We start from the raw sequence: 27,255 nt of genomic DNA, 5'->3' as shown, positions 1-27,255 counted from the left end.
CGTTCCCTGACCCGTGGCCGGTGCTATGGGGGGTTCCTGGTCACTCACGGTCACTCGTGGTTGCTGTGGTCACTCCTGGTCCCTGTGGTCTCTCTGCAGGAGGCGCTGGAGCAGGCGCGGGGGGGTTCCTGGTCACTGTGGTCACTCCTGGTCACTGTGGTCACTCGTGGTCACTCTGGTCACTCTGCAGGGGCCGCGAGGACGAGGAGGCGCTGGAGCAGGCACGGGGGGGTTCCTGGTTTCTCCTGGTCCCTGTGGTCACTCCTGGTCACTGTGGTCACTCCTGGTCACTCCTGGTGTCCCTGTGGTCACTCCTGGTGTCCCTGGTGTCACTGTGGTCACTCCTGGTCCCTGTGGTCACTCCTGGTGTCCCTGGTGTCACTGTGGTCACTCCTGGTCACTGTGGTCACTCCTGGTGTCCCTGTGGTCACTCCGGGTGTCCCTGTGGTCCCTGTGGTCACTCCTGGTGTCCCTGTGGTCACTCCTGGTCACTGTGGTCACTCCGGGTGTCCCTGTGGTCACTCCTGGTGTCCCTGGTGTCACTGTGGTCACTCCCGGTCCCTGTGGTCACTCCGCAGGAGCCGCGAGGACGAGGAGGCGCTGGAGCAGGCGCGGGGGGGGTTCCTGGTCACTGTGGTCACTCCTGGTGTCCCTGTGGTCACTCCTGGTCACTCCTGGTGTCACTGTGGTCACTCGTGGTCACTCCTGGTCCCTGTGGTCACTCCGCAGGAGCCGCGAGGACGAGGAGGCGCTGGAGCAGGCGCGGGGGGGTTCCTGGTTTCTCCTGGTCACTGTGGTCACTCCTGGTGTCCCTGTGGTCACTCCTGGTCACTGTGGTCACTCCTGGTGTCCCTGTGGTCACTCCTGGTCACTGTTTTCACTCCTGGTGTCCCTGTGGTCACTCCTGGTCACTCCTGGTCCCTGTGGTCACTCCGCAGGAGCCGCGAGGACGAGGAGGCGCTGGAGCAGGCGCGGGGGGGTTCCTGGTCACTGTGGTCACTCCTGGTGTCCCTGTGGTCACTCCTGGTCACTCCTGGTCCCTGTGGTCACTCCGCAGGAGCCGCGAGGACGAGGAGGCGCTGGAGCAGGCGCGGGGGGGTTCCTGGTCACTGTGGTCACTCCTGGTGTCCCTGTGGTCACTCCTGGTGTCCCTGGTGTCCCTGTGGTCACTCCTGGTCACTGTGGTCACTCCTGGTGTCCCTGTGGTCACTCCTGGTCACTGTTTTCACTCCTGGTGTCCCTGTGGTCACTCGTGGTCACTCCTGGTCCCTGTGGTCACTCCGCAGGAGCCGCGAGGACGAGGAGGCGCTGGAGCAGGCGCGGGGGGGTTCCTGGTTTCTCCTGGTCACTGTGGTCACTCCTGGTGTCCCTGTGGTCACTCCTGGTCACTGTGGTCACTCCTGGTGTCCCTGTGGTCACTCCTGGTCACTGTTTTCACTCCTGGTGTCCCTGTGGTCACTCCTGGTCACTCCTGGTCCCTGTGGTCACTCCGCAGGAGCCGCGAGGACGAGGAGGCGCTGGAGCAGGCGCGGGGGGGTTCCTGGTCACTGTGGTCACTCCTGGTGTCCCTGTGGTCACTCCTGGTCACTCCTGGTCCCTGTGGTCACTCCGCAGGAGCCGCGAGGACGAGGAGGCGCTGGAGCAGGCGCGGGGGGGGTTCCTGGTCACTGTGGTCACTCCTGGTGTCCCTGTGGTCACTCCTGGTGTCCCTGGTGTCCCTGTGGTCACTCCTGGTCACTGTGGTCACTCCTGGTGTCCCTGTGGTCACTCCTGGTCACTGTTTTCACTCCTGGTGTCCCTGTGGTCACTCCTGGTCACTCCTGGTCCCTGTGGTCACTCCGCAGGAGCCGCGAGGACGAGGAGGCGCTGGAGCAGGCGCGGGGGGGTTCCTGGTCACTCCTGGTCACTGTGGTCACTCCTGGTGTCCCTGTGGTCACTCCTGGTCACTCCTGGTCACTGTGGTCACTCCTGGTGTCCCTGTGGTCCCTGTGGTCACTCCTGGTCCCTGTGGTCACTCCGCAGGAGCCGCGAGGACGAGGAGGCGCTGGAGCAGGCGCGCCGGGTGCACGAGGAGGTTCGGCGGCGCCAGGAGCAGCAGCAGCAGCAGCAGCAGCAGCCGCCGGGGCCCGGGCCGGGCGCGGTGCCGGTGCCGGTGCCGGTGTCGGCGTCGGCGGCGCCGCCGCAGCCCCAGAGCTCCCAGAGCTCCCAGTCCATGCTGGACCAGCAGCGGGAGATGGCCCGGAAGAGGGAGCAGGAGCGGCGGCGCCGGGAAGCGGTGAGGGAAGGGTTAAAAACGCGCCGGGGGTTGTGCCCCAAAACGCCGAGGAATCGCCCCAAAAGAGCGCCGGGAAAGGGGGGGAGGGAGGGAGAAAAACGCCGGGGAAAGGCGTAAAATTGTGTGAAATGTCCCCAAAAAAATGCCCAGAAATCCCTGGGAAAGGCCTAAAATTGTGTGAAACGTCCCCAAAAATTCCCCAGAAATCCCTGGGAAAGGCCTAAAATTGTGTGAAATGTCCTCAAAAAAATCCTATGGGAAGTGGGAGAAAAATTCCCCAAAAATCCCTGGGAAAGGCCTAAAATTGTGTGAAATGTCCCCAAAAAATCCCATGGGAAGTGGGAGAAAAATTCCCCAAAAATCCCTGGGAAAGGCCTAAAATTGTGTGAAATGTCCCCAAAAAATCCCACAAAATCCCTGGGAAAGGTGTAAAATTGTGTGAAACGTCCCCAAAAAAATCCCCAGAAATTCCTGGGAAAGGCCTAAAATTGTGTGAAATGTCCTCAAAAAAATCCCATGGGAAGTGGGAGAAAAATTCCCCAAAAATCCCTGGGAAAGGCCTAAAATTGTGTGAAATATCCCCAAAAAATCCCATGGGAAGTGGGAGAAAAATTCCCCAAAAATCCCTGGGAGAGGCATCAAATTGTCTGAAATGTCCCCAAAAAATCCCACAAAATCCCTGGGAAAGGTGTAAAATTGTGTGAAACGTCCCCAAAAATTCCCCAGAAATCCCTGGGAAAGGCCTAAAATTGTGTGAAATGTCCTCAAAAAAATCCTATGGGAAGTGGGAGAAAAATTCCCCAAAAATCCCTGGGAAAGGCCTAAAATTGTGTGAAATATCCCCAAAAAATCCCATGGGAAGTGGGAGAAAAATTCCCCAAAAATCCCTGGGAGAGGCATCAAATTGTCTGAAATGTCCCCAAAAAATCCCACAAAATCCCTGGGAAAGGCCTAAAATTGTGTGAAATGTCCCCAAAAAAATCCCCAGAAATCCCTGGGAAAGGCCTAAAATTGTGTGAAATGTCCTCAAAAAAATCCCTTGGGAAGTGGGAGAAAAATTCCCCAAAAATCCCTGGGAAAGGCCTAAAATTGTGTGAAATGTCCCCAAAAAATCCCATGGGAAGTGGGAGAAAAAATCCCCAAAAATCCCTGGGGAAGGCATCAAATTGTGTGAAATGTCCCCAAAAAATCCCACAAAATCCCTGGGAAAGGCCTAAAATTGTGTGAAATGTCCCCAGAAAACCCCGTGGGAAGTGGGAGAAATATTCCCAAAAAATTCCTGGGAAAGCCAAAAAAAATCCAGGAAAACCCTGGAGCTGCTCCCAAAAAAAAAAAAGGGTGGGAATGGCCCCGAAACACCCAAAAAGTGGGAAAAGCTCCTTAAAAATCACTGGGAAATTAAAATAAAAATCCTGGGAATGCTGAAAAGAAATCTGGGAACGTCAAAAATGGGTCAGAATGAGAAATCCTTGGGAATTCCGGGAATCCTCTGCCCCAAACCCCCTGGGAACGGCCGGAAAAAACCCCAAAAAATGGGAAAAACTCCTTAAAAATAATGAAAACCCAAGAAAATTCAGGAACATGGTTTTGAAATCCTGGGAATGCTGAAAAAAAAATCCTGGGAACCCCAGAAATTCCTAAAAATGAGAAATTTTTGGGATTTCGAGGATCCTCTGCCAAAAAAAACCCCTGGGAACAGCCAAAAAAAACCCCAAAAATGGGAAAAACTCCTTAAAAATAATAATAATAAAGAAGGTGGGTTTAAAAATTCCCAGGAATTCTCAAAAAAATCCTGGGAATCCCAGAAATTCCTAAAAATGAGAATTCTTTGGGATTTTGAGAATCCTCTGCCAAAAAATCCCCTTGGGAACGGCCAAAAAAACCCCAAAAATGGGAAAAACGCCTTAAAAATAATAATAAAAAAAAATTCGGAAAAAGGTTTTAAAAATTCGTGGGAATGCTGAAAAAAATCCTGGGAACACCAAAAATTCCTAAAAATGAGAAATTTTTGGGATTTCGAGGATCCTCTGCCAAAAAAAACCCCTGGGAACGGCCAAAAAAAAACCAAAAAAAGGCTGGAAACTCCTAAAAAAACGGGGGAAAAAATCCCAATAAACTCAGGGAAAAAATTCCAAAAAAATCAGGAAAACAGTTCCAAAAAAGTCAGGAAAAAATTCCCAAAAAATCAGGTTAAAAATTCCAAAAAAATCAGGAAAAAATTCCAAAAAAGTCAGGAAAAATTCCCAAAAAATCAGGTTAAAAATTCCCAAAAAATCAGGTTAAAAATTCCCAAAAAATCCGGAAAAAATTCCAAAAATTCCCGGACTTTTTCCCAATTTTTCCCCGTTTTTTTGCAGATGGCGGCGACGATCGACATGAACTTCCAGAGCGACCTCCTGGCGATTTTCGAGGAGAACCTTTTCTAGGAGAGGCGATTCCGGCAGATCCCGGCCCAAATTCCGGCCGGGAATTTGACTCTTTTCCCAAAAAAAAAAAAGAAAAAAAAAAAAAAAAAAAACCAACAAAAAACCACAAAAGGAAACAAAACAAAAAAAAAGCCAAAAACAAAAAAAAAAGTGGAAAAACACCAAAAAAAAAAGAAAAAAAAAAAGAAAAAATTCCTTTTTTTTTTTTTTTTTTCTCTTTTCCCTTTTTTTTCCTGGCAAAAAAAAAAAAAAACCACAAAAAACAACAAAAAATCCAACAAAAACACAGGAAAAAAGAAAAAAGTTCGGACTCTCCGTTAAATGTTGGAAAAAATTCGGGAATGGGAGCGGGGGCGGGGCTGCCTTACCCCGGAATTCCACCTTTTTTTTTTGTTTTCCTCTTTTTTCCCTCTTTTTCACACCAAAAACGACGACAACAAAAAACCCCCACGAGAATTCCCGGGAATTCCCGGGATTTTTAATTTCCCTTTTTTTTTTTTTTCGGTTTTTTTTTGTCTTTTTTTTCGGTTTTTTTTTTTTTTTTCACCGATTTTGGATTTTTTTGGGGGGGCGGTTTTTTTTTGGGGTTCGGTTTGGTTTTTTTCCGGCGACGGCAACAAGGAAAAAATGGGGGAAAATTCCCATTTTTTTGGGCTGGATCGGGGCGGATTTGGGGCTTTTTGGGGAGGAATTTGGGGGGGGAGGGGTGATGGGGGGAGGGGCCCGGCCCCTCCCCCGCCCGCTGCCTCAGGGACTTCCCCCCCCTTCGCTTTTCCCTCTTTTCCTCCTGGAATTTTTCCTCCTTTGCCCTTTTTTTCCTTTTTCCTTCATTTTTCATTTCCTTCCTTGCCAAAAAATTCCCTTTTTTTTTTTTTCCCCCCCCGATTTTCTCCTTTTTTCCTCAATTTTTTCTCCTTTTTTTCCTGATTTTTTTCTCCTTTTTTTCCTGATTTTTTCCCTTTTTTCCCCCGTTCTTTTTCCCTTTTTTCCCCTTTTTTTTCTGCTGTTTTCTTCCCTGATTTTTCCCCGTATTCCCCAAATTTTTCCTTGATTTTTTCCCTGGTTTTCCTTCCCTTATTATTTTTTTTTCCCTGATTTTTCTTTTTTTCTGATTTTTTTCCCTGATTTTTCCCCTTTCTTTATTTTTTTCCCTGATTTTTCCTAATTTTCCCTGCTCTTTTTTTTCTTTTTTCTTCTTCTTTTCCCTTTTCCCCCTTTTTCTTTTCCCCGATTTTTTCCCTCTTCTCCCCCTCCTTTTTTAATTTTCCCTTCCCCCCTTTTTTCCTTTTTCCCCCTTTTCCCCTTTAATTTTATTTCTATTTTTTCCTTAAATTCCTTTTTCATTTTCCCTCTTCTTCCTTTTTATTTTTCCCTTTTTCTTCCTTTTTAACTTTTTCCTTCCAAATTCCCTTTTTTTTCTCCCCTTTTCCCCCTTCTTACCCCATTTTTTATATATTCCTGAATTTTTTACATTTTTCCCTCTTTATTTCCCTTTTCCCTCCTCTTTCCCCTCCCTCCCCTCCCCCTCTTCCCCAATTTCCCCCCTTTTCCCCCCAAAATCGCCGCCCGCTCGGAATTTTTTTATTATTCCCACTTTTTTCCCCATTTTTCGCCCATTTTAGTTTTTTCCTTTTTTTTTTTTTTTATTTTATTTTATATAAATTCCCTTTTGCCCAAAATCCCGGGAATTCTCCCCAATCCCCCTCCCCTCCTCCCCTCGCCTTCCCCACCCGGGGTTTTATTAATTATTAATAATTAATTAATTTTATTTGGGTTTGGGTCCCCGTCGGTGCCAATCCCGAGGTTTTTTCCCCCGGAATTCCCGGAATTCCCGCGCCGGGGTTTTGCCGATCGTGGAATAAAAAACGCTGCGAGTTTGGTTTTGTATAAAAAACACAAAAAAACGGAATTTTCGGGTTTTTCAGCCCCGTTTTTATTCCCAAAATCCTGGAAAATTTGAGGGGTGGGGGAGGGGGAAAAGGGGGGGAGGGGCCGGGACCCCCCCTGGGGAGAGAGAGAAAAACCCGAATTAAACCGGAAATCTTTAAATGGAAAGGGATTTCCAGGAATTGGAATTCCTGGAATTTTTGGGTTGGAATTGGCAGAAATGGAGATTTTTTGAAAATCAGAAATTGGAATGTTTTAAAACCGGAAATTTAAAGTTGATTTTGAAACTTCAGGAAAGTTAAAATTCAACCCCAAATTGACCAAAATCGAAATTCTGGACGTTTCTAAATGTTGACTTTTAAAATCGAATTTGACCGAAATCGGAATTTTAATCCAAACTGAATTTTTAAATTCTTAAAATTTGAAACATCCAAATCTCAACTCGAAATTATATTTCGTAAAATCGTTTCAGTGATGAATTTTAGCCTTTAATGATTTTAATTGTTTTAGGATTAAAATGACGGTTTAAGGTTTCAAAGTGTTCCAAAACGGCCCCCAAAAAAAGGGGAAATGGTAAAAATTTGTGGCAAGGGGGGAAAGGAAAGGGGGAAGATGAGGGGAAGAAAGTTAAAAATGGGTTTAAAAATAGCCGAAAATAGAAAAAGGAGGAAAACGAGAGAAAAAGGGAATAGGGAAAAATGGGAAAGAAAAGGGGAAAAAGGTTAAAAAACAGAAAAGGTCGACATTTTAAAAAAAAATAAAATTGGGAGGCTAAAAGGCCCCAAAAGGAGACAAAAGCAACAAAAAGGTGAAAACTAAAAAAGGATAAACGGGGGAAAACCGAGAAGAGCCCCAAAAAAATTTTTAAAAAGGAGAAAAAAAGATGAAAACCCGAAAAAAGCCCCAAATCCACCCAAAGCGGCCCCGCCCCGCCCCTCGCGCTCTGATTGGCTGCTCCCGCCAGGCCCCGCCCCCCGCTCCGCCGCCGCCCAATCAGCGCTCGGGGGCGGGGCCGGCGCTGCCGAGGCGGAAGCGGCGCGGGGAGGGGGGGGGGGAGGGGGCGGCGACAGCGCCGCGATCGCGACAGAGGCGACAGGACCCCCCCAGTGCCGCCCCCCCGCGCCGCCCCAGCCCCCCCGGTGTCGCGACAGGTCGGTGATGGCGGCGGGACCCCCGCGCCGTCTCGACAGAGGTGGCGGGGACACCCCCAGGCGTGACGGGGACACCGCAGTGTCGCGACAGAGGCGGGGATCGGGGCGGGGTTGGTGGGGACAGGGACACGCCAGGGGGTGGGACACGCCAGGGGGGACCCCGTGAGTCGCGACGGAGTCGGGATTGGGAGCCCCCCACGCGTGCGACAAGGACAGCCCAATGTCGTGACAGCTCCGGACGGGGAGTCCCGGGCGGGGGGGGGCGGGGGACAGCAGGGGGGGGACAGGCCGGCGACAGGGACACCCCAGGGACACCCCCATGTCGTGACACCCCCTTGGGGACAAGGATACCGTGACAGGGACGCCGCAGGGACAGGGACATCCCAATGTCGTGACACCGCTCGGGGACAGGGACCCCCGGGAAATGGGGACACCCCCGGACGGGGCACCTCGGGGCTGGGGCGGTGACACCGTGGGGGTGGTGGCACCCCTGATGGTGGCACCCTGGGGGCGGTGACACCCTGGGGGTGGTGGCACCCCTGATGGTGACACCGTGGGGGTGGTGACACCCGGTATTGGTGACACCCCTGACAGCGGCACCCTGGGGATCGTGACACCCTGGGGGTGGTGGCATCCAGGGGATGGTGACACCGCTGACAGCGGCACCCTGGGGGTGGTGGCACCCTGGGGATGGTGGCACCCCTGACAGCGGCACCCTGGGGGCGGTGGCACCCTGGGGATGGTGACACCCCTGACAGCGGCACCCTGGGGGTGGTGACACCCTGGGGATGGTGACACCCCTGACAGCGGCACCCTGGGGGTGGTGGCATCCAGGGGATGGTGGCACCCCTGACAGTGGCACCCTGGGGATGGTGACACCGTGGGGGTGGTGACATCCAGGGGATGGTGACACCCCTGACAGCGGCACCCTGGGGATGGTGGCACCCTGGGGGTGGTGGCACCCCTGACAATGACACCCTGGGGATGGTGACACCGTGGGGGTGGTGGCACCCTGGGGGTAGTGACACCCTGGTATTGGTGACACCCCTGACAGTGGCACCCTGGGGGTGGTGGCACCCCTGATGGTGACACCCTGGGGGTGGTGGCACCCTGGTATTGGTGACACCCCTGACAGCGGCACCCTGGGGATGGTGACACCGTGGGGGTGGTGGCATCCAGGGGATGGTGACACCCCTGACGGTGCCACCCGGGAAATAGGACAGGCGGTGACACATCCCGGGAACGGCACCGCGGAGGCCGCGGGGACAAGGTGGGGACAGGGTGGGGACAGAGGGGACACCGGGGGGGCTGTGGGGAACGGAGGGACACCGGGGGGGCTGTGGGGACACCGGGGGGGCTGTGGGGACACCACGGGGACCAGGTGGGGACGGGGAGGGGGGGACACAATGCGGACGGGGCCGCCGTGGGAGTGGGACACCGTGGGGACCTTGGTGACACGGCCACCCTGTGATAGGGGACACCTTGGGGATGGGACACCCCGGTGCCGCCGTGTCCCACCCAGGTGTCCCCAGGTGTCCCCAGGTGTCCCCCAGGTGTGTCCCAGGTGTCCCCAGGTGCCCCCAGATGTCCCCAGATGTCCCCAGGTATCCCCAGGTGTCCCCCAGGTGTCCCCCAGGTCCCCCAGGTGGTCCCCAGCTGTCCCCGGGTGGTCCCCAGCTGTCCCCAGGTGTGTCCCAGGTGTCCCCAGCTGTCCCCAGGTGTGTCCCAGGTGTCCCCAGGTGTCCCCAGGTGTCCCCCAGGTATCCCCAGCTGTCCCCAGGTGTCCCCCAGGTGGTCCCCAGGTGTCCCCAGGTGTGTCCCAGGTGTGTCCCAGGTGTTCCCCAGGTCCCCCAGGTGTTCCCCAGGTGGTCCCCAGGTGGCCCCCAGATGTCCCCAGATGTCCCCAGCTGTCCCCAGGTGTGTCCCAGGTGCCCCCAGGTGCCCCCAGGTACCCTGCCACTGCCACCTCCATGTCTCCCCCATGTCCCCCCAGGTGTCCCCGCTGTCCCCATGCCCTCGCGGCTCCTGTCGCTGCTGCTGGCCCCGACGCGGCTCCTGCTGGCCCTGCGGCGGCTCCTGGCCCGGGGGGGACTCGCGGTGGCCGCGGTGGCCTCGGGGGTGGCCTTCGGCCTCTGGGGGGTGGCGCTGCTGCTGCGCCGGGGACCCCGCGCCACCTTCGGGTGGCACCGCAGGGCCGCGGCCCCGCCCGGGCTGGCCGATGGCACCTTCGGGGAGCACCGGCACCTGCGGCTGCAGGTCGGGGGGCACCGGGGGGTCCTGGAAGGTTCTGGAGGGGATCTGGGGGGGATTTGGGGGGGATTCGGGGGGTCCTGGAAGGTTCTGGAGGGCACTGGGGGGGTCCTGGAAGGTTCTGGAGGGGATCTGAGGGGATCTGGGGGGGGATTCGGGGGGTCCTGGAAGGTTCTGGAGGGGATCTGGGGGGGATTTGGGGGGGGATTTTGGGGGGTCCTGGAAGGTTCTGGAGGGGATCTGGGGGGGATTTGGGGGGGATTTTGGGGGGTCCTGGAAGGTTCTGGAGGGGATCTGGGGGGGTCCTGGGGGGCACTGGGGGGGCTCCTGGAAGGTTCTGGGGGGGATTGGGGGGGATCTGGGGGGATTTGGGGGGCACCAGGGGGGTCCTGGAAGGTTCTGGAGGGGATCTGGGGGGGATTTGGGGGGGATTCGGGGGGTCCTGGAAGGTACTGGGGGGGATTGGGGGGGTCCTGGGGGGCACTGGGGGGGCTCCTGGAAGGTTCGGGGGGGGATTGGGGGGGATCTGGGGGGATTTGGGGGGCACCAGGGGGGTCCTGGAAGGTTCTGGAGGGGATCTGGGGGGGATTTGGGGGGGATTCGGGGGGTCCTGGAAGGTACTGGGGGGGATTTGGGGGGGTCCTGGGGGGCACTGGGGGGGCTCCTGGAAGGTTCTGGGGGGGATTGGGGGGGATCTGGGGGGATTTGGGGGGCACCAGGGGGGTCCTGGAAGGTTCTGGAGGGGACTGGGTGGGATCTGGGGGGCACTGGGGGGGTCCTGGGGGGAGTCCTGGAAGGTTCTGGAGGGGATCTGAGGGGATTTGGGGGGGACTTGGGGGGGATGTTGGGGGGTCCTGGAAGGTTCTGGAGGGGATTGGGTGGGATTTGGGGGGTCCTGGGGAGATTAGGGGGGGACTGGAGGGGATTTAGGGGGGATCTTGGGGGGTCCTGGAAGGTTCTGGAGGGGATTGGGGGGGTTCCGGGGGACACCGGGGGGGTCCTGGAAGGTTCTGGAGGGGACTGGAGGGGATTGGGGGGGATCTGGGGGGTCCTGGGAGGTTGCGGGGTCTGGGGGAAATTTTGGGGGACCCTGGAAGGATCTGGGGAGGGGGGGTTGGGGTCCTGGGGGGGATTTTGGGGGGTCTGGAAGGTTCTAGAGGGGTTCGGGGGGGATTTTGGGGGGGTCTTGGGTGGTTTGGGGGGGATTTGGGGGTGGTTTTGGGGTGGCTTTGGGGGTATTTGGGGGGGATTTTGTGGTGATTTTGGGGGGATTTGGGGGGGATTTTGTGGTGATTTTGGGGGGATTTGGGGGGATTTTGTGGTGATTTTGGGTGGTTTTGGGGTGATTTTGGGGGGATTTTGGGTGGTTTTGGGGGGATTTGGGGTGATTTTGGGGGGATTTGGGGGTGGTTTTGGGGTGGCTTTGGGGGGATTTTGTGGTGATTTTGGGTGGTTTTGGGGTGATTTTGGGGGGATTTTGGCGTGGCTTTGGGGGGATTTGGGGGGGATTTTGTGGTGATTTTGGGGGGGATTTTGGGGTGGTTTTGGGGGGATTTGGGGGTGGTTTTGGGGTGGCTTTGGGGCCTCTCTCAGCGGTGACAGCTCCGGTGGCTCCTCCTGTGACAGATCGGGGGGGGGGGAGGGGCTGATTTGGGGCTGTCCCCACCCCCCCCCCCCGTCCCCTTTGTCCCCCCGGTGTCCCCCCGGTGTCCCCCAGGGCTCGGGGCTGCGTCTCCACTACGTCACCCGGGGTCCCCCCGGCGCCCCCCTGATGCTGCTGCTCCACGGCTTCCCCCAGAACTGGTGTGTGTCCCCAAGTGTCCCCAGATGTCCCCAGGTGTCCCTCAGGTGTCCCCAGGTGTCCCCAGGTGTCCCCAAGTGTCCCTCAGGTGTCCCCAGGTGTCCCCAGGTGTCCCTCAGGTGTCCCCCAGGTGTCCCCAGGTGTCCCCAAGTGTCCCCAGGTGTCCCTCAGGTGTCCCCAGGTGTCCCTCAGGTGTCCCCCAGGTGTCCCCAGGTGTCCCCAAGTGTCCCTCAGGTGTCCCTCAGGTGTCCCCAGGTGTCCCCAAGTGTCCCCAGGTGTCCCCAGGATGTCCCCAGGATGTCCCCAAGTGTCCCCAGATGTCCCTCAGGTGTCCCTCAGGTCCCCCAGATGTCTCCAGCTGTCCCCAGCTGCCCCCAGCTGTCCCCCGATGTCCCCCAAGTGCCCCCAGCTGTCCCCACGCCCCCCGGCCCTCGCTCTGTCCCCGCGGTGCCAGCGCCGTCCCCGCTGTGCCCAGGTTCTGCTGGCGTCACCTGATGCAGGAGTTCAGCCCCCGCTTCCGCGTGGTGGCCCTGGACCTGCGGGGCTACGGGGACTCGGAGAAGCCCCCGGGCAGGGACAGCTACCGGCTGGAGCTGCTGCTCGGGGACATCTGCGAGGTCATCGAGGCCTTGGGGACGCCCCCGGGGGCGCCGCGCTGCGTCCTGGTGGGGCACGACTGGGGCGGCGTCCTGGCCTGGGAGGTGGCCTCGAGCCACCCGCAGCTGGTGGAGAAGCTGGTGGTGATGGACGCGCCCCAGCGCGGCGTCATGGCAGGTGACGGGGACGGCCGGGGACGGCTGGGGACAGGGGTGGCACCACGGGGACATCGGGGACGCCGGGTGCCGTGGTGGGGCGGCTCGTGGTCGGTGGCGCTGGGGGACGTTGAGTGGCCGAGGTCATTGGGTGTCACCTGCCGTGGCCAAAGCCATTGGGTGTCACCTGTTGTGGCCACAGCCATTGGGTGCCACCTGCCATGGCCAAAGCCGTTGGGTGTCACCTGTTGTGGCCACAGCCATTGGGTGTCACCTGCCATGGCCAAAGCCATTGGGTGTCACCTGTCATGGCTGTGGCCATTGGGTGTCACCTGCCATGGCCATGGCCATTGGGTGCCACCTGTTGTGGCCACAGCCATTGGGTGCCACCTGCCATGGCCAAAGCCATTGGGTGCCACCTGCCATGGCCAAAGCCGTTGGGTGTCACCTGCCGTGGCCAAAGCCGTTGGGTGTCACCTGCCGTGGCCAAAGCCATTGGGTGCTACCTCTCAAGGTCATGGTGGGCAGTGACATCTCTCGTGGTCGGTGGCCATTGGGTGCCACCTGTCATGGCCATGGCCATTGGGTGCCACCTCTCTTGGTGGCCCTGCCGTGTTTGTGACCCCACAATGGCCCCGTGGTGGCCCTGTCCCTGACCCCACGGTGGCCCCACGGTGGCCCCGTGGTGTCCCTGTCCCTGACCCCGTGGTGGCCCCGCAGTGGCCCCATGGTGTCCCTGACCGTGTGGTGGCCCCGCGGTGGCCCCGCGGTGGCCGTGTCCCCACCCCAGGTTTCACCGCCCGTCACCCGTCGCAGCTGCTCCGCTCCTGTTACATTTTCCTGTTCCAGCTGCCCTGGCTGCCCGAGCTGCTCCTGTCCCTGGCCGACTTCCAGGTCAGCCCTGTCCCCTCCTGTCCCCTCCTGTCCCCTCACTGCCACCTCCCACCCCAAAGAGCCCCTCAGGAACCACCCCAAAGGGCGGCGCCCAACCCCAAAGTGTCGCGTCCCCTCTCGGTCCCCGGGTTCGGGGGTTTGATGTCACCCACACCTCGTGTCCCCCAGTTTGTCCCCGATTTCAGGGTTTGATGTCACCCACACCTCGTGTCCCCCAGTTTGTCCCCGATTTCAGGGTTTGATGTCACCCACACCTCGTGTCCCCAAGTTTGTCCCTGGTTTCGGGGGTTTGATGTCACCCACACCTCGTGTCCCCAAGTTTGTCCCCGATTTCGGGGGTTTGATGTCACCCACACCTCGTGTCCCCAAGTTTGTCCCCGATTTCAGGGTTTGATGTCACCCACACCTCGTGTCCCCCAGTTTGTCCCCGGTTTGGGGGGTTTGATGTCACCCACACCTCGTGTCCCCCAGTTTGTCCCCGATTTCGGGGGTTTGATGTCACCCACACCTCGTGTCCCCCAGTTTGTCCCCAGTTTTGGGGGTTTGATGTCACCCAGACCTCGTGTCCCCCATTGTGTCCCCGATTTCGGGGGATTGATGTCACCCACACCTCGTGTCCCCCAGTTTGTCCCCTATTTTGGGGGTTTGATGTCACCCAGACCTCGTGTCCCCCAGTTTGTCCCCGATTTCAGGGTTTGATGTCACCCACACCTCGTGTCCCCCAGTTTGTCCCCAGTTTCGGGGGTTTGATGTCACCCAGACCTCGTGTCCCCCAGTTTGTCCCCGATTTCAGGGTTTGATGTCACCCACACCTCGTGTCCCCCAGTTTGTCCCCGATTTCAGGGTTTGATGTCACCCACACCTCGTGTCCCCCAGTTTGTCCCCGATTTCAGGGTTTGATGTCACCCACACCTTGTGTCCCCCAGTTTGTCCCCAGTTTCGGGGGTTTGATGTCACCCACACCTCGTGTCCCCCATTGTGTCCCCGATTTCGGGGGATTGATGTCACCCAGACCTCGTGTCCCCCAGTTTGTCCCCTATTTTGGGGGTTTGATGTCACCCAGACCTCGTGTCCCCCGGTTTGTCCCCAATTTCGGGCTCCTGGCACCGCCCAGTGCCGTGTCCCCCCTCGGTGTCCCCGCAGCTGGTGAGGACGTTCCTGACCAGTGTCCAGACGGGCATCCAGGACCCGGCGTGGCAGCTCTCGGAGCAGGAACTGGACTCGTACCTGTTTGGGCTGTCCCAGCCCGGGGGGCTCAGCCCCCCCATCCACTACTACCGGAACCTCTTCCGGTGGGTGGGGGGCACCAGGGGCGTGGGGGTGGGGGGGGTGGGTGGGGCTGAATGGTCCCAGTCGGGTGCTGGGGGCAGTGGGTCCCAGTTGGGTGTTCCCAGTTGGATTTGGGATGACCCCAGTTGGGTTTGGGACATTCCCAGTTGGGTTTAGGGCGCTCTCAGTTGGGTTTAGGACGTTCCCAGTTGGATTTGGGATGATCCCAGTTGGGTTTGGGACATTCCCAGTTGGGTTTGGGGCACTCTCAGTTGGGTTTAGGACGTTCCCAGTTGGGTTTGGGATGTTCCCAGTTGGGTTTGGGATGACCCCAGTTGGGTTTGGGATGACCCCAGTTGGGTTTGGGGCACTCTCAGTTGGGTTTAGGACGTTCCCAGTTGGGTTTAGGACGTTCCCAGTTGGGTTTGGGATGACCCCAGTTGGGTTTGGGATGACCCCAGTTGGGTTTGGGACGTTCCCAGTTGGGTTTGGGATGACCCCAGTTGGGTTTGGGACATTCCTGGTTGGGTTTGGGATGACCCCAGCTGGGTTTAGGACGTTCCCAGTTGGGTTTGGGATGACCCCAGCTGGGTTTAGGACGTTCCCAGTTGGATTTGGGACGTTCCCAGTTGGGTTCGGGACGCTCCCAGTTGGGTTTGGGACGCCCCCAGGGACACCCCTGTCGCCCCAGTGACCCCCTGACCCCTGTCCACCCCCAGTGACCCCCCTGACCCCCCTGTCCCCCCCAGGGACACCCCGGTGCCCCGGGAGCCGCCCCCTTCCCCCACGCTGCTGCTCTGGGGGTCCCGCGACGCCTTCCTGGACCCGCGCCTTGGCCCCGCCCACCTGCGCTGGCTCCGCCCCCCGGCGCGGCTCCGCCTCCTGCCCGGCGCCTCCCATTGGCTGCCCGAGGAGAGGCCCCGCCCCCTGGCGCAGCTGATTGGAGAGTTCCTGGGGGGCGGGGACAAGGAGGGGCCGTAGCCACGCCCAGAGCGGGGGGTGGGCGGGGCGGGGTGGTCTCAACATCTGGAATTGATCCCCACACCTGGGGGGGCCCTGGGGGTGGGAGGGGGGGGGACGCCAACATCTGGGGGGGGGGGGACCCTGGTGGGGGTGGGGGACCCCAACATCTGGATTGTGAGGACTTCGGTCCCCCCGCCCTCAACATCTGGAGGGGGACCCCAACATCTGGGTGAGGATGGGGGTGGGGGACGCCCCCCTCCCCCCAACATCTGGGCGAGGGCTTCAACATCTGGACAAGGCCCCAGCGTGGGGGTGGGGGAATGACGGGGGGGCCCCCCCAACATCTGGATCGCGCCATCTGGATGGGGGGACACCCCCTCCCCCCCCCCCCCCCAACATCTGGCGGGGTCGTCCCGAAATAAATTTGGGTGACACAGAAAATGGGGGGGGAGGGGGCGCCTTTTTTTTTTGGGGGGGGGAGGGGGCGAGGGGAGAATTTGGGGGTGGGGAAGGGATTTTGGGGGTCCCGGGGGGGGGAGGATTTGGGTGCGGAGTGGGTCCTGGGTGGGGGATGGGTGGGAATTTTGGGTGCGGGGTGGGGGGAGGGGTGCGGGGAATTTGGGTGTGCCCCCCTCCCTCCCCTCCCCTCCCCCCGGGCCCGTTTTAAGCCTCTTAAGGGGCCCCGGCGGCCGCGGATTAACGGGGGGAGGGGGACCCCGCGCTGCCCCTCCCCCACCCCTCCCCCGAGTGTGCCCAGCCCGCCCCTCCCCCACTCCCAGTTTAACCAGTTGGACCGGCCGGACCGGGACTGGGACGGGGCACACCCCACCCCTCCCCCACCCCGCGGGGTGGCACCTGCGGGGGGGGGAGGGGCGGGGTCACCCTGGGTGCCACCCGTGGTGTCCCCGGGTCCCTTCCGGGGTCCCCTCCGTGTCCCCCACGGGGTCAGTTTAAGGGCCCCGGGTCCCCTCCGTGTCCCCGCGGTGCCACCCGCGGTGTCCCCGGGTCCCCACCCCGTGTCCCCTCCGTGTCTCCACGCCCCTGTCCGTGTCCCCATCGTGTCCCCACTGATGCCACCATGTCCCCTCCATGTCCCTTCAATGGCCCCACCACGGCCCCGTGTCCCTTCCCTGTCCCCATCCCTGTCACTGCCACGTCCTCGCGTCCTTCTCAGTGTCCCCTCCGTGTCCCCATCCCTGTCCCGTCCGTGTTCCCATCCCTCCTGTCCCTATCCCTGTCCCTCCCATGTCCCTTCCATGTCCCCTCTGTGTCCCCATCCCTGTCACTGCCACGTCCCCGCGTCCCTCTCAGTGTCCCCTCCGTGTCCCCATCCCTCCTGTCCCCATCCCTGTCCCCATGTCCCTGCCATGTCCCCATCCTCGTCCCTATTTCTGTCACTTCCGTGTCCCCATCCCTGTCCCCATTTCTGTCACTCCCATGTCCCATCCCTGTCCCCATCCCTGTCACTGCCACGTCCCCGCGTCCCTCTCAGTGTCCCCTCCGTGTCCACATCTCTCCTGTCCTCATGTCCCTTCCATGTCCCCATCCTCGTCCCCATCCCTGTCCCTTCCGTGTCCCCACGTCCCTCTCAGTGTCCCCATCCCTGTCCCTTCCGTGTCCCCACGTCCCTCCACGTGTCCCCTCTGTGTCCCCCGTCCTCATCCCCGTCCCTCCCCTGTCCTCAGCCATCCCCTGGTGTCCCCTCTGTGTCCCTGTCTTTCCCGTCCCTGTCCCTGTCCCCATCCCTGTCCCTCCCATGTCCCCACATCCCTTCCCGTGTCCCCGCCGTGTCCCCCCCCCCGCCGTGCCCCTGTCCCCGCCGTGTCCCCCCCCGTGTCCCCCCCGTGTCCCGTGTCCCGTGTCGGTCCCCGCGTTGCCATGGCCGCGGCGGAAAATAGGGCACGGGGAGGGGCCGGGGGACAGGGGACAGCGACATGGGGACATGGGGACATGGGGACAGGGGGACATGGGGACATGGGGACAGCGACATGGGGACATGGGGACATGGGGACAGGGGGACATGGGGACATGGGGACAGCGACATGGGGACATGGGGACATGGGGACAGGGGGACATGGGGACATGGGGACAGCGACATGGGGACAGGGGGACATGGGGACAGGGGGACATGGGGACATGGGGACAGCGACATGGGGACAGGGGGACATGGGGACAGCGACATGGGGACATGGGGACAGGGGGACATGGGGACAGCGACATGGGGACATGGGGACAGGGGACAGCGACATGGGGACAGGGGGACACCAACACGGACATGGGGACGGGGACAGCGACATGGGGACATGGGGACAGGGGGACAGGGGACAGCGACATGGGGACATGGGGACAGGGGACAGCGACATGGGGACAGGGGGACATGGGGACAGGGGGACATGGGGACAGGGGACAGCGACAGGGGGACATGGGGGACACCAACACGGACATGGGGGCAGAGGACAGCGACATGGGGACATGGGGACAGGGGACAGCGACATGGGGACAGGGGGACACCAACACGGACATGGGGGCAGAGGACAGCGACAGGGGGACATGGGGACAGGGGGACAGGGGACAGCGACATGGGGACAGGGGGACATGGGGACAGGGGGACATGGGGACAGGGGACAGCGACAGGGGGACATGGGGGACACCAACACGGACATGGGGGCAGAGGACAGCGACAGGGGGACATGGGGACAGGGGACAGCGACATGGGGACATGGGGACAGGGGGACAGGGGGACAGGGGGACAGGGGGACAGGGGACAGCGACATGGGGACATGGGGGACACCAACACGGACATGGGGGCAGAGGACAGCGACAGGGGGACATGGGGACATGGGGACATGGGGACAGCGACAGGGGGACAGGGGGGACACCAACACGGACATGGGGACGGGGACAGCGACATGGGGACAGGGGGACATGGGGACATGGGGACACCGACATGGACACGGGGACAGGGGCACAGGGGGGACACGGGACAGCGACATGGGGACAGGGGGACACTGACATGGACATGGGGACATGGGGGACAGGGGGACAGGGGGACACCAACATGGGGACAGGGGGACAGAGGGGACACGGGACAGCAACAGGGGGACGGGGGGGGACATGGGGGACACGGACACGGACATGGGGACATGGGGACATGGGGAGGGGCCGGGAGGACACGGACACGGGGACACTGACATGGACATGGGGACATGGGGACATGGGGGCACATGGGGGGACATGGGGGACATGGGGGACACGGACACAGACATGGGGACACTGACATGGACATGGGGACATGGGGGACACTGACACCGACACGGACATGGGGACATGGGGGGACATGGGGACACGGACATGGGGACACTGACGGGGACATGGGGACATGGGGGGACATGGGGGGACATGGGGGGACATGGGGGACATGGGGGACACGGACACAGACATGGGGACACTGACATGGACATGGGGACATGGGGGACACTGACACCGACACGGACATGGGGACATGGGGGGACATGGGGACACGGATGGGGGACATGAGGACATGAAGAGGGACCGAGGGGACACGGGGACGTGGGGGACACGGGGGAGGGGCCAGGGGGACACGGAGACAAAGCGCTCCCAGTGCCCCCAGTGTTCCCAGTGTCCCCAGTGCTCCGAGTGTTCCCAGTGTCCCCAGTGCCCCCAGTTCCGCCCAATCCCCCCAGTCCCTCCCAGTCCCCGCCAGACCCCCCAGTATCTCTAGTGCCCCCAATCCCCCTCCAGTATTCCCAGTATTCCCAGTCCCTCTCCCAGCCCCGCCCCTTTCCCCGCGAGCCGGAGAAGGGGGCGTGGTCTCACGGACACACCCCCCAATCACGTGACCGCAGGTGCGCCCCGCCCCCTCCCCACCCCCCCCCCGCACCTGGCCCTCGCGCCGCGCCCGCCCGAACCCGCCCGGAACCGCCCGAAGCCCCCCGAACCTCACCGAACCTCACCGAACCACCCCGAAGCCTCTCCGAGCCCACCCGAAGCAGCCGAACCCACCCGAACCCCTCCGAACGCACCCGAAGCGGCCGAACCCACACGAACCTCTCCGAACGCACCCGAAGCCTCTCCGAGCCCACCCGAACCCCTCCGAGCCCGAGCCGAAGCCTCTCCGAGCCCACCCGAAGCCTCTCCCGAGCGTGGCCGAAGCGCAGCCGAGCCCACCCGAAGCGGGCGCCGGTGGCCGCGGTGGCCCCGGTGGCCCCGGCGGTGGCCCCGGGATGGTGGCGGCCCCCCCGGCCGCCGCCGCCGCCATGCGCCGGGGGTTTCTGGTGCCCGAGATCCGCCCGCTCGACCAGTACGACGGGGCTCGGGCTCGCAGCGCCGCCAGCCTGGCCTGGGCCATCGCCACCGGCTACGGCGGCGCCGGTAGGACCGGGCGGGGACAGCGCCAGCGCCGGGGGGGCCGCGGGGACACGGGGACAGCGGCGGCGGGGGTGGGGGGTGGTCGTTCTGCAGGGAGGGGGTTGCGGTTCTGGGTACCGGGGAGGGGGTCCCGGTGGTCCCGGTACCGAATGGAGGGGTCCCGGTGGTACCGGGAGGGGTCCCGGTGGTACCGGAGGGATCTCGGTACCGTGGGGGGGGGGGGATCCCGGTGGTCCCGGAGGGATGCGGTTAAAGGGGGGGTGGGATGCTCTGTACCGGGGGGGTCGCGGTTCTCGGAACCGGGGAAGGGTCGCGGTGGTACCGGAGGAGTCCCCGTGTTACCGACGGGGGGGTCCCGGTGGTACCGGGGGGGGCGATGCCCGGTTTGGGGGGGTGGGGTGTGAGGGGTCTGGCGCCGGGGGGATGCGGTTAAAGGGGGGGGGCGAGGGTTGCTCCGTGCGGGGGCTTTGGGGTCCCGGTACCGATGGGGGGGATCCCGGTACCGATGGGGGGGTCCCGGGGAGCTGCGGTTAAACGGGGGCGGGGGCGGTGCCGGTACCGACATTGAGGGGGGAGGGGGAGGTTTAATTTGGGGGGGGATCCCCGGTGAATATTTTGGGAGGGGGTCCCGCTCCCCCCGGTACCGGGGGGGTTCCCAATGCCGGGGTTCCCCCCCCGCCCCTCGGGCGCTTTTGTTGCAGTCTGGGGAGGGGGGGGGGGGGGGGGCTGTGACGTCTCGCTGTGACGTCACAGGGCGGGGACCCCGCCCCCTGCGGTGTTGGGGGGGGGAGAGAGGGTTGGGGACCCCCCCCAAAAGAGGGAACCCCCCCCCCCCCCAGGTGTTTTAGGACCCCCCCGTGTCCCACCCAGGTGTTTTTTTGGGGACCCCCCCCAGGTGTTCCCCCCCCCAGTCTGACCCCAGCAGTTCCCAGTTCCCCCCAGTTCCCCCCAGTTCCCCCCACCCGGGATCAAAGTCCCCCCCCGGCCCCCCCCAAACGCCCTTTGGCCGGGGGGAGGGGCGGGGGGAGGGGCCACGTGGGGGGAGGGGAGCGATTGGCACCCCTGGGGGGGCTGGGACAGGTGAGGGGCAGGTGAGGGGCAGGTGAGGGACCCATGGGTGCCATGGGACAGGTGAGGGTCCCGTGGGGCAGGTGAGGGTCCCATGGGTGCCATGGGGCAGGTGAGGGTCCCGTGGGTGCCGTGGGACAGGTGAGGGGCAGGTGAGGGTCCCGTGGCACAGGTGAGGGTCCCGTGGGTGCCAAGGACAGGTGAGGGGCAGGTGAGGGTCCCGTGGGGCAGGTGAGGGTCCCGTGGGTGCCGTGGGACAGGTGAGGGGCAGGTGAGGGTCCCGTGGCACAGGTGAGGGTCCCGTGGGTGCCAGGGACAGGTGAGGTGCAGGTGAGGGTCCCATGGCACAGGTGAGGGTCCCGTGGCACAGGTGAGGGTCCCGTGGGTGCCAGGGACAGGTGAGGCACAGGTGAGGGTCCCGTGGGTGCCAGGGACAGGTGAGGTGCAGGTGAGGGTCCCGTGGGCAGGTGAGGGTCCCGTGGTGCAGGTGAGGGTCCCGTGGGTGCCAGGGACAGGTGAGGCGCAGGTGAGGGTCCTGTGGTGCAGGTGAGGGTCCCATGGGTGCCAGGGACAGGTGAGGCACAGGTGAGGGTCCCGTGGTGCAGGTGAGGGTCCCGTGGGTGCCAGGGACAGGTGAGGCACAGGTGAGGGTCCCGTGGCACAGGTGAGGGTCCCGTGGGTGCCAGGGACAGGTGAGGCACAGGTGAGGGTCCCGTGGTGCAGGTGAGGGTCCCATGGGTGCCATGGGGCAGGTGAGGCACAGGTGAGGGTCCCGTGGTGCAGGTGAGGGTCCCATGGGTGCCAGGGACAGGTGAGGCACAGGTGAGGGTCCCGTGGTGCAGGTGAGGGTCCCATGGGTGCCAGGGACAGGTGTGGGGCAGGTGAGGGTCCCATGGCGAAGGTGAGGGTCTCATGGGGCAGGTGAGGGTCCCGTGGGTGCCATGGGGCAGGTGAGGTGCAGGTGAGGGTCCCGTGGTGCAGGTGAGGGTCCCGTGGGTGCCAAGGACAGGTGAGGCTCCCAGGTGTCCCCTGTGTCCCATGGGTGTGACCCTTTCCCACGTGGGTGGGGGTGGGGCAGGTGAGGGCGTGGCCCCGCCCCCCACCCACCTGTGGGCGTGTCCCTGCCCCACCCGTGGGACCCTGGGCCGGGACTTTGGGGGGGGCTCAGGGGGTTCCTCGTGGTCATTCTTGGGGTCTCCATGTCCCTCTGGGGTGGCCGTGGTCACTCCTGGGGGTCTGCAGGGTCTTTGGGGTGTCCCTGGCCCTTCTTGGGGTCCCAGTGGTCCTTGGGGGTCTCCGTGGTCAATTTTGGAGTCCCCGTGGACCTTCTTGGGCTCTCTGTGGTCTTGGAGGCTCTCCATGGCCAAGTCTGGGGTCACTCTGGTCATTTTCGGGTCTCCATGGTCCTGTGGGGTGGCCGTGGTCATTCCTGGCGTCTGCAGGGTCTTTGGGGTTTCCAGGGTCCTTCTTGGGGTCACTGTGGTCATTTTTGGGGTCTCCGTGGTCTTTGAGGGTCTCCACGGTCATTGTTGGGGTCTCCATGGTCCTAGCTGGGGTCTCCATCATCACTCTTGGGGTCTCTGTGGCTTTTGGGGGTCTCTGTGGCCATTGTTGGTGTCCTGATGACCATTGTGGAGTGTCCGTGGTGGGGCAGTGTCCGTGGTGTGTCCATGGTGTGTCCGTGGTGGGGGCAGTGTCCAGGGTGTGTCCATGGTGTGTCCATGGTGTGTCCATGGTGTGTCCGTGGTGGGGCAGTGTCCAGGGTGTGTCCATGGTGTGTCCATGGTGTGTCCATGGTGGGGCAGTGTGTCCAGGGTGTGTCCACGATGCGTCCGTGTGTCCATAGTGGGTGGGTCCACGTCCATGGTGTGTCCGTGGTGTGTCCATGGCGTGTCCGTGCTGGGTCAGTGTCCATGGGTTCATGGTGTGTCCATGGTGTGTCCAGGATGGGTCAGTGATGGGTCAGTGGTGGGTCCATGGTGTGTCCATGGTGTGTCCAGGATGGGTCAGTGGTGGGTCCATGGTGTGTCCATGATGGGTCAGTGGTGGTCAGTGATGGGTCAGTGATGGGTCAGTGGTGTGTCCATGGTGTGTCCATGGTGTGTCCATGGTGTGTCCAGGATGGGTCAGTGGTGGGTCAGTGGTGTGTCCATGGTGTGTCCATGGTGTGTCCATGATGGGTCAGTGGTGGGTCCATGGTGTGTCCAGGATGGGTCAGTGGTGGGTCAGTGATGGGTCAGTGGTGTGTCCATGGTGTGTCCATGGTGTGTCCATGGTGTGTCCAGGATGGGTCAGTGATGGGTCAGTGGTGTGTCCATGGTGTGTCCATGGTGTGTCCAGGATGGGTCAGTGGTGGGTCCATGGTGTGTCCAGGATGGGTCAGTGGTGGGTCAGTGGTGTGTCCATGATGGGTCAGTGATGGGTCCATGGTGTGTCCGTGGTGTGTCCAGGATGGGTCAGTGATGGGTCAGTGATGGGTCAGTGGTGGGTCCAGGATGGGTCAGTGGTGTGTCCGTGGTGTGTCCATGATGGGTCAGTGATGGGTCCATGGTGTGTCCGTGGTGTGTCCAGGATGGGTCAGTGGTGGGTCAGTGGTGGGTCAGTGGTGTGTCCATGGTGTGTCCGTGGTGTGTCCAGGATGGGTCAGTGGTGGGTCAGTGGTGTGTCCATGATGGGTCAGTGATGGGTCCATGGTGTGTCCGTGGTGTGTCCATGATGGGTCAGTGATGGGTCAGTGATGGGTCAGTGATGGGTCAGTGATGGGTCAGTGGTGTGTCCGTGGTGTGTCCAGGATGGGTCAGTGATGGGTCAGTGGTGGGTCCATGGTGTGTCCATGGTGTGTCCAGGATGGGTCAGTGGTGGGTCAGTGGTGTGTCCAGGATGGGTCAGTGATGGGTCCATGGTGTGTCCATGATGGGTCAGTGATGGGTCCATGGTGTGTCCGTGGTGTGTCCATGATGGGTCAGTGATGGGTCAGTGATGGGTCAGTGGTGTGTCCATGGTGTGTCCAGGATGGGTCAGTGATGGGTCAGTGGTGGGTCCATGGTGTGTCCAGGATGGGTCAGTGGTGGGTCAGTGGTGTGTCCATGATGGGTCAGTGATGGGTCCATGGTGTGTCCGTGGTGTGTCCAGGATGGGTCAGTGGTGGGTCCATGGTGTGTCCAGGATGGGTCAGTGGTGGGTCAGTGGTGTGTCCAGGATGGGTCAGTGATGGGTCCATGGTGTGTCCGTGGTGTGTCCATGATGGGTCAGTGATGGGTCAGTGATGGGTCAGTGGTGTGTCCGTGGTGTGTCCAGGATGGGTCAGTGATGGGTCAGTGGTGGGTCCATGGTGTGTCCATGATGGGTCAGTGGTGGGTCAGTGATGGGTCAGTGGTGTGTCCATGGTGTGTCCATGGTGTGTCCATGGTGTGTCCAGGATGGGTCAGTGGTGGGTCAGTGGTGTGTCCATGGTGTGTCCATGGTGTGTCCAGGATGGGTCAGTGGTGGGTCAGTGGTGTGTCCATGATGGGTCAGTGATGGGTCCATGGTGTGTCCGTGGTGTGTCCAGGATGGGTCAGTGATGGGTCAGTGATGGGTCAGTGGTGGGTCCAGGATGGGTCAGTGGTGGGTCAGTGGTGTGTCCATGATGGGTCAGTGATGGGTCAGATGGTGGGTCAGTGGTGTGTCCAGGATGGGTCAGTGATGGGTCCATGGTGTGTCCGTGGTGTGTCCAGGATGGGTCAGTGATGGGTCAGTGGTGGGTCCAGGATGGGTCAGTGGTGTGTCCAGGATGGGTCAGTGATGGGTCCATGGTGTGTCTGTGGTGTGTCCATGATGGGTCAGTGATGGGTCAGTGATGGGTCAGTGATGGGTCAGTGGTGGGTCCAGGATGGGTCAGTGATGGGTCAGTGGTGGGTCCATGGTGTGTCCAGGATGGGTCAGTGGTGGGTCAGTGGTGTGTCCATGATGGGTCAGTGATGGGTCCATGGTGTGTCCATGATGGGTCAGTGATGGGTCAGTGATGGGTCAGTGGTGGGTCAGTGGTGTGTCCATGATGGGTCAGTGATGGGTCAGTGATGGGTCAGTGGTGGGTCAGTGGTGGGTCCAGGATGGGTCAGTGGTGGGTCAGTGGTGTGTCCATGATGGGTCAGTGATGGGTCAGTGGTGGGTCAGTGGTGTGTCCAGGATGGGTCAGTGATGGGTCCATGGTGTGTCCGTGGTGTGTCCATGATGGGTCAGTGATGGGTCAGTGGTGGGTCAGTGGTGGGTCCATGGTGTGTCCAGGATGGGTCAGTGGTGGGTCAGTGGTGTGTCCATGGTGTGTCCATGGTGTGTCCATAGCGGGTCAGTCGTGTGTCCATGGCAGGGCAGTGTCCGTGTGTCCCCATGACCCCTGACCCCTGACCGTCCCTATGACCCCAGCTGACCCCAGGTGACCCAGGTGACCCCATTTTCCCAATTTTCCCCGAGGAGCTGCGGGACCCCTTCTGCACCCACCCTGTGGCCCTGACTGCCCCATCACCTTTGACCCCAATTATCCCCTTTTTCCCCAGTTTTTGACCCCTTTTCCCCATTTTTGACCCCTTTTCCCTAGTTTTTGACCCCATTTCCCCAGTTTTTGACCCCATTTTCCCATTTTTTGACCCCAGTTCCCCAGTTTTTGCCCCAATTTCCCCCGTTCTTTCCCATTCCTGCGCCCAATTTCCCCGTCCTTCCCCATTTTTTGACACCAGTTTTCCCGATTTCGCCGTTTCTGCCCCCAGGAAACGTCCCCGAGGAGCTGCGGGACCCCTTCTGCACCCACCCTGTGGCCCTGACTGCCCCATCACCTTTGACCCCAAATATCCCATTTTCCCCCATTTTTTGCCCCCATTTTCCCATTTTTCGCCCCAATTATCCCTTTTTTCCCATTTTTTTGCCCCCATTTTCCCATTTTTTTGCCCCAATTATCCCATTTTTCCCAGGTTTTGACCCCATTTTCCCATTTTTTTGCCCCAATTATCCCATTTTTTCCCATTTTTGACCCCATTTTCCCCAGTTTTAAACCCCTTTTTCCCATTTTTTGACCCCATTTTCCCATTTTTTGCCCCCTTTTCCCCGTTTTTTGCCCCAATTATCCCATTTTTTCCCAGTTTTTGACCCCATTTTCCCATTTTTTGACCCCTTTTTCCCGTTTTTTGCCCCAATTATCCCGTTTTTTCCCAGTTTTTGACCCATTATCCATTTTTTGACCCCAATTATCCCATTTTTCCCCATTTTTGGACCCCCACTTCCCGTTTTCTGCCCCCATTTCCCCGTCCTTCCCCATTTTTGACACCAGTTTTCCCGATTTCGCCGTTTCTGCCCCCAGGAAACGTCCCCCGAGGAGCTGCGGGACCCCTTCTGCACCCACCCTGTGGCCCTGACTGCCCCATCACCTTTGACCCCAATTATCCCATTTTGCCCCATTTTTTGCCCCCATTTTCCCCATTTTTCGCCCCAATTATCCATTTTTCCCATTTTTGGACCCAATTTTCCCATTTTTGACCCCATTTTTTCCCAGTTTTTGACCCCATTTCCCCAGTTTTTGACCGCATTTTCCCATTTTTTGCCCCAATTATCCCATTTTTTCCCAGTTTTGGACCCAATTTTCCCAGTTCTTGACCCCATTTTTTCCCAGTTTTTGACCCCATTCCCCAGTTTTTGACCGCATTTTCCCATTTTTTGCCCCAATTATCCATTTTTCCCAGTTTTTGACCCTTTTTTCCCCAGTTTTTGACCCCTTTTTCCCATTTTTTGACCTCATTTTTCCATTTTTTGACCCCATTTTCCCGTTTTTTGCCCCAATTATCCCATTTTCCCCCAGTTTTTGACCCCATTTTCCCTTTTTTGACCCCATTTCCCCAGTTTTTGACCGCATTTTCCCATTTTTTGCCCCAATTATCCCATTTTTTCCCAGTTTTTGACCCCATTATCCCATTTTTTGACCCCAATTATCCATTTTTCCCCATTTTTTGACCCCACTTCCCCGTTTTCTGCCCCCATTTCCCCGTCCTTCCCCATTTTTTGACACCAGTTTTCCCGATTTCGCCGTTTCTGCCCCCAGGAAACGTCCCCGAGGAGCTGCGGGACCCCTTCTGCACCCACCCTGTGGTCCTGACTGCCCCAT

General features: G+C 60.1%; 3 protein-coding genes and 1 long non-coding RNA gene across 19 annotated transcripts in view; all 4 read left to right on the top strand.

The window, feature by feature from the left end:
- Positions 1-4,821, top strand: part of BRD4 (bromodomain containing 4) — a 65,140-nt gene extending 60,319 nt beyond the window's left edge. Inside the window, exons 22-23 of the mRNA XM_048300617.1 lie at positions 2,023-2,275; positions 4,633-4,821. Coding sequence (XP_048156574.1) covers positions 2,023-2,275; positions 4,633-4,701 — 322 coding nt within the window. The 3' untranslated portion in view covers positions 4,702-4,821. The remainder of the gene's footprint in view (positions 1-2,022; positions 2,276-4,632) is intronic.
- A 3,961-nt stretch (positions 4,822-8,782) lies between these two features.
- LOC125325428 (epoxide hydrolase 3-like) lies at positions 8,783-15,763 on the top strand. Of its 3 annotated transcripts, none has more exons than XM_048302459.1 (7): positions 8,783-9,020; positions 9,733-9,995; positions 11,788-11,792; positions 12,266-12,564; positions 13,333-13,436; positions 14,580-14,728; positions 15,455-15,763. In XM_048302459.1, the coding sequence occupies exons 1-7, from the start codon at positions 8,822-8,824 to the stop codon at positions 15,684-15,686; spliced, it is 1,251 nt and encodes a 416-aa protein (XP_048158416.1). In that variant the 5' UTR covers positions 8,783-8,821; the 3' UTR covers positions 15,687-15,763. The 3 variants fall into 3 exon arrangements, with proteins under 3 accessions (XP_048158416.1, XP_048158415.1, XP_048158417.1); XM_048302458.1 differs by having other exon boundaries at positions 8,799-9,020; positions 11,707-11,792; positions 15,455-15,762; XM_048302460.1 differs by having other exon boundaries at positions 8,925-9,009; positions 11,707-11,792; positions 15,455-15,760.
- A 2,545-nt stretch (positions 15,764-18,308) lies between these two features.
- LOC125324576 (vegetative cell wall protein gp1-like) lies at positions 18,309-26,338 on the top strand. Its single transcript, XM_048300601.1, has 4 exons — positions 18,309-18,335; positions 19,535-20,060; positions 25,871-25,972; positions 26,313-26,338. Exons 1-4 carry the CDS (start codon positions 18,309-18,311, stop codon positions 26,336-26,338), a joined length of 681 nt encoding a protein of 226 aa, XP_048156558.1.
- On the top strand, positions 21,149-23,153 carry LOC125325566. 14 transcript variants are annotated; one of them, XR_007203392.1, is made up of 3 exons: positions 21,149-21,208; positions 21,278-21,961; positions 22,081-23,153. It is a non-coding gene; the product is annotated as an uncharacterized LOC125325566 (long non-coding RNA). The 14 variants fall into 14 exon arrangements; XR_007203402.1 differs by having other exon boundaries at positions 21,154-21,208; positions 21,298-21,961; XR_007203397.1 differs by lacking the exon at positions 21,149-21,208 and having other exon boundaries at positions 21,241-21,444; positions 21,476-21,961.
- Positions 26,339-27,255: the final 917 nt, after the last annotated feature.

Source organism: Corvus hawaiiensis, chromosome 4 (genome assembly GCF_020740725.1).
Source record: "Corvus hawaiiensis isolate bCorHaw1 chromosome 4, bCorHaw1.pri.cur, whole genome shotgun sequence".
NCBI classification, from domain to species: Eukaryota; Metazoa; Chordata; class Aves; order Passeriformes; family Corvidae; genus Corvus; species Corvus hawaiiensis.
The sequence above is the reverse complement of the archived record's forward strand: the minus strand, read 5'-3'. Positions and strand labels throughout refer to the sequence as shown.

What these genes read in the sequence shown, in the direction of transcription:
- LOC125325428 (XM_048302458.1), top strand. Translation starts at nt 8,822, where the DNA reads ATGGTGACACCCTGGGGGTGGTGGCACCCTGGTATTGGTGACACCCCT. An exon ending in ACCGGCACCTGCGGCTGCAG is followed by an intron (nt 9,996 to 11,706) that starts GTCGGGGGGCAC and finishes GGTGTCCCCCAG; the next exon opens with GGCTCGGGGCTGCGTCTCCA. An exon ending in CACGGCTTCCCCCAGAACTG is followed by an intron (nt 11,793 to 12,265) that starts GTGTGTGTCCCC and finishes CGCTGTGCCCAG; the next exon opens with GTTCTGCTGGCGTCACCTGA.
- LOC125324576 (XM_048300601.1), top strand. Translation starts at nt 18,309, where the DNA reads ATGGGGGACACCAACACGGACATGGGG. An exon ending in ACACCAACACGGACATGGGG is followed by an intron (nt 18,336 to 19,534) that starts GCAGAGGACAGC and finishes ACGTGACCGCAG; the next exon opens with GTGCGCCCCGCCCCCTCCCC. An exon ending in CACCGGCTACGGCGGCGCCG is followed by an intron (nt 20,061 to 25,870) that starts GTAGGACCGGGC and finishes TTCTGCCCCCAG; the next exon opens with GAAACGTCCCCGAGGAGCTG.